This window comes from Diorhabda carinulata, chromosome X (genome assembly GCF_026250575.1).
Source record: "Diorhabda carinulata isolate Delta chromosome X, icDioCari1.1, whole genome shotgun sequence".
Lineage (NCBI taxonomy): Eukaryota > Metazoa > Arthropoda > Insecta > Coleoptera > Chrysomelidae > Diorhabda > Diorhabda carinulata.
This window is the reverse complement of record NC_079472.1, coordinates 67419635-67424845: the sequence shown is the minus strand read 5'-3', so window position 1 is coordinate 67424845 and position 5211 is coordinate 67419635. Positions and strand designations below refer to the sequence as shown.

The 5211-nt window shown below is 28.6% G+C and overlaps 1 protein-coding gene across 2 annotated transcripts; it reads left to right on the top strand.

Annotated features, from left to right (window-relative positions):
* Positions 1 to 321: 321 nt before the first annotated feature.
* LOC130902277 (uncharacterized) lies at positions 322 to 4645 on the top strand. Of its 2 annotated transcripts, none has more exons than XM_057814269.1 (3): positions 322 to 569; positions 626 to 807; positions 862 to 4645. In XM_057814269.1, exons 2-3 carry the CDS (start codon positions 640 to 642, stop codon positions 1441 to 1443), a joined length of 750 nt encoding a protein of 249 aa, XP_057670252.1. In that variant the 5' UTR covers positions 322 to 569; positions 626 to 639; the 3' UTR covers positions 1444 to 4645. The 2 variants fall into 2 exon arrangements, with proteins under 2 accessions (XP_057670252.1, XP_057670253.1); XM_057814270.1 differs by having other exon boundaries at positions 613 to 807.
* The last annotated feature ends 566 nt before the right edge of the window (positions 4646 to 5211 follow it).

Below are 5211 nucleotides of genomic sequence, written 5' to 3'. Positions count from 1 at the left end.
AACGCCGAGCAACTTCTGTACTTGTCGTGGCCCATTTACTTGATAATCGGACTTTAGTTTCAGTTGTACATGTCGAAGAGGTTATTCCAAATATGTCATTGACCGTAGCTTCGATTGTACAATGAGGAATTCTCCTCAATTTGGGTTTTTGTATTAAATAAAAGTTCACATCAGATAACTATATATTAAATATAAATTAATTTTTAATTCACTCTCTAAATACCTAAAATAATTATTAGAAATGTTGGTTTTTAAACTTTAAAGCGTTTTGTTGCTACAGCACATGTTGGCAACAGCGCTTTAGCATGCCTTCTCCGAGACAGAAACGAAAGATCCCAAAAACACAAACAAGACAGAGAAGGAAATGAATCAGCTGTTTATGGAATACATGTGGTCCTATGCCGTAAATAACCTAACTTTTTGTTACGATTGTTGTTGTTGCAGTTATACAAGTTAGTTTAGTTGTGATTTTTGCGAGTTTATTGTAAATTTTATGATTTATTAGTGGCTTATTTAAATTTTATGACTAGATACAAACATTATAATATTATTTCATTCCCTCATTGAGAGTAAGTTTAAAAATTAAAGAATGTAAGGTTGATTTTTATACAGTTTGTATTTTCAGGATAAATAATCAATATGAAAAAGCTGTGTTTTGTAACTTCATGTTTAAATTCATCGGAAAGTACACCCCATAAATTATTTATATTTGTTCCGAGAAACCCAGTAGTGAGAAAAACTTGGTTTGATGCTGTTGGGCGTACATTAGTAAAAACAACATCATATTGTTGTGAAGATCATTTTAATGTGAGTAATACAACATATTTAATATTGTGTTTATTGAAAATACTATAATTTCAGTTAAAAGAAGATTCTATAGACTTTTCTTTTTACATGAGAACTGGGAAAAGTCCACGTATGAAAACTGGCATCACACCTCATTTATTTCTACAAGATAGTTGCAAAGAATTCAGTTTTTCACAACAACAAAAACAAGAAATATCATCTGAGAGTGAGGAAAATAGTGAACCTGAACATCCACGCATCTCAACTACATCTAAAAATACTAGAGATGAAATGTACTTGGAGACATTGCCATCTACTTCTTCTAGTACTTCTTCATGGTTACAAACTACATCTAGTGAAGAACAATTTAACAGTGATCTAAGTGAAGACAAGGAGCAAAATGTAGACTTTAAAAATTTGAGTAAAAAAAGAGAAATCCTTGCGATTGAAATGCACCCTCGATTTTATTTAGGTTTAACTAGTGAAGTTTACTATTTAGTGAAAATATATATTCATAAGCATATATCAGAAAGAGACATACTAGTAGTTTTGAAAAAGGTTAGATTAAACGATACATTGTTTCGATTAGGTTATGAAGCACTTCATTTATTGGTGCAATACTGTGAAAATTTTGCAATTTTTGCCTATACCGTTTAGATATAGATAGGATAAAGTAGTTTCAATTATAGATTGCTTTGAGATCAGTATTGAGAAACCTTCTGATCCAATACACCAATATAAAATACATACAATATAAAAATTGTAATACATTTAAATATTAAATATCATCGACACCTAACGGGTTTATAAATTTTATTTCAGAAGGTTATAGTGGTCGAGCTAGCGATCTGGTAATCGTTGTGGTTATTTAGAAAAAATGCCACATTTTTCAGCTGTTTTAGCTGATAGAGGATTCAAACACTTGAGTGTTATATTAGCTACAAAAAATGTGGTTTTAATTAGACCTGTAAGCAGAAATATTGCTGCTCTTCGAATTCACATAGAGCGAGTCATTAGTCGAGTGAGAGAATTTGCTTTATTATCTCCACATTCTCACGTAGACATACATTTTGTCGGTTATCTAAATGCCTGTGTAACTATAGCTTGTGGAATTATAAATTTACAACTGGAGCTAATTAAAATGACATACTAAAAGTAATCATTTCAAAGGTTATCTAAAGATTTTTGTAGACAATCAAAATTAATGTAGTCTTGACTATGAAATATTGTAAATATTAAAATAACATTTTTTTTATCTAGTAATCAATTTCTTTGTTTTATCTTATCACAACATCAATGAATAGACCATTTTTAACATTTACAACTGTATAATATACATATTTGCCATTTGTGATTTTTTTTGTGTCAAATATAAGCATAAAAATATGATATTCCTTTATTTAAACATTGTGTTTTAAATTTTTTCTGGTCGACTATCATGACATGAGATTGTTAACATCTTTAAGCTTATACTCAAATATTGGCATTCCTCTAAATAGTAGACTACTAAAAAAAATTGAATTATAGATTAGATATCAAACTGTAGTATTTAAAAAATAATAATTTCTTTGTCCTTTTCAAACCTCTGGTAGATATACTGAAATTTCGCAGTTTTCTTGAACTATACTAATTATGTTTAGTGAAGTTTAATATCTTACTAATAAAAAGAGGTGATCAAATTTTCTATTTTATTTCTAAATATTAATGGGTTTAAATTTGTTAAAAATCTGATCAAGTTTGTGTACATCTGCATCATAAACAATATAATAGATATGATCTGTTAGTTTTTTTAATGATTATTAATAGGACTCTGAAAATATACCATTTTATTTGTATTTCAGAAGTATGTACTGTAATAGAAAATAGTTTAAGATGTGTGAAACATTCAGTATTTTTAAAAGCTATGAGCAAAAACAGATTCTTTAAATTGAACAATTTATATCCATAAAAGTATAAATCACTAAGCTAATTATTGAGATTGTACTTTTATTTTTCCTATTAAACTTACTATATATTGCTGTTCGTTTTTAGGTGTATATACATATTTAACTCTTTTTGAGATAAGTTATGTACTACTAAAAAATGAGAATACAACATTGTGAAACTATTTTATATATATAAATCCTAGGAAATACGTATTTTTTTCCAGAATAGTAAACTATTTTCAATTAACTCGTTACAATAAATTTCATTACACGTAACATTATGTATATAAATTTTATTATTTGTTTCAAATTCTGGATGTGCAACTGCAAAAATTGCTTTAGTCTTATTACACATTTTCATTTGCAACTGCATCTGACCCATGTATTTTTCAATAATTTTTCTATCCTTGACAAAATTACTTATACTAGTCAATGGGCATTTCACTTCTAGGACTGCATCACTTGAATTGGCATCAGGCGAGGCTCCAAAGACTGGTAACATATTATTTAAAACAAGTCCACATTTCGTTGTTTCAATTCCACATATATTTTGAATGCATTTTATAACCCTGTCTTCTAATTCTAAGCCTCTCTCCATGGCTTTTGTCTGCACAATTTTTGTAGCACCAAAAATTTTCTCGAGCAAAGAACCTTCTGTTTTACATCGGCTTGCCTCATAAATCTTTGAAGCTGTAATTCGACCAAATCTTAATTCATACCAGTTTGTATTTTTGGACTGGTTTCTTGTAGCCTCAGAAGCAAGTGCACAATCATTTGCATCCATTTTTTTTTAACAGTACTCTAAGAAAAATTCTGGAGTTATGTCGATATCAGCATTTTCTATTTGACAATGAATAAATAGCTGGTGTAACGATAAAGTAGGATACAAAGGACCTCTATCCATATTTAGTAACAAACTATCTACGGATTTTCCTTTATTATGTTCTCTAAAATTCTCTATTACTACAGATGGGTTTTCTTCAGTCATTGATGGAACTTTTACCATCTCAGACAATTTCATAAATTGTTTCAGCGAACCTACTTTCGATAATTCTGATTTCTTCCAATAACATAACTGTTCTGTAGGAGATGGTTCCTCACTTCTCCTATGCAACCAAAATAAAAACGCTATCGCATGTTTACAGCCTCCTTTGGTAGCAGCACAATCCTCACATTCACATAGATTGATTATATTCTCATTCTCATTTACTATGACATTTACATCATAAGCTGTTGAATGTACTTTATCTTCTGGCGTTATTTTTGCTTTGATCAAACAAATATTATTGTTCCTTTTTAATTGCACATATCCAATGGCAGAATCTCCATATGATTGTCTTGCTGATCTAAAACCAAATTAAAAAAAACATTCAGTATATGAAAAAGGTATTTATTTGCAAATAAACTAAAAATACTTTTATTAATACTAGTTTATTAAATATTTTAATATGCTATATTAAAAATGATTTCTTACCTCATGTGTTTTTTTCCACGTGATTCCACACTTATATAGTTTGCATTTTCAACAAAATAATTTGCTATCATTTCTGAAGTAACACGGGGTAAATTGCTTGAATCAGCTTTAATAAAATCAGTTTCAACCTTAGCCATTTTCACACTATTACACAACTATTTTCGCTATTTTCAATCTTTCACTTTGATAACTACAAAATTCATCAACAAATATGTAAACAAAAATTTGAGGTTATATTTATATATGTTTATTAAAATACAGGGCTTGCTTGCTTTCTTGTCGTTTTAAAAGTAACAGAAAAGAAGAGACAAAGTAAATAATCAAATGACCAATCAGATTACAGATATAATCACGTCTACTACGTTATTCAACCAATTAGAATTGAGAACAAGTATCACACCTATGCGAGGTTGCCAAATATTGAACTAGAAACAAAACGTTTTAAAAATTAAATGTCCAATCTTTTTTATGAAATTTAACAGGGTAGATATTTCTTTTTAAAAAAAGTACCGAATATGTGTCGTCTAAAATTCGTTGAACTTTCATTATTTGTAATAATTTAACATGACTTTGGTTATAGGAGAATTCCCCGTACCTAGAAATAATTGTTTTTACTACGATACGGTTAAAATAACATTACACTACATCGAAAATTTTCACGAATAACAAACTGGAAGTACATTTATAGTTAATAGATAAATTTTAGTTGAGGTTGAGATAAAGCCGTTATATTTTTAAAAAGAAAATATATCATATTTGCATAATATAAAAATTTCGAAGAAGCAAAACGTTCTCACTGTTCATAACATTAAAATAGTTTCATGGTGAAATTATTATGCAAATATAAGTCATGAGAACAAAGTATGCTGAAATCGTAGTCCATAATTAGCTTTTCATAAAACTGACGTTGATAGTTGCATTGAAAGTTTAATTCAAGATGGCATGATTAAAAAATGAATTTTATAACAAAGCGCTAATTAAAAAAGACAATGAAATATGGAATATAAATGAACAAGGTTAATTTGT

What these genes read in the sequence shown, in the direction of transcription:
- LOC130902277 (XM_057814269.1), top strand. Translation starts at nt 640, where the DNA reads ATGAAAAAGCTGTGTTTTGTAACTTCATGTTTAAATTCATCGGAAAGT. An exon ending in GTTGTGAAGATCATTTTAAT is followed by an intron (nt 808 to 861) that starts GTGAGTAATACA and finishes CTATAATTTCAG; the next exon opens with TTAAAAGAAGATTCTATAGA.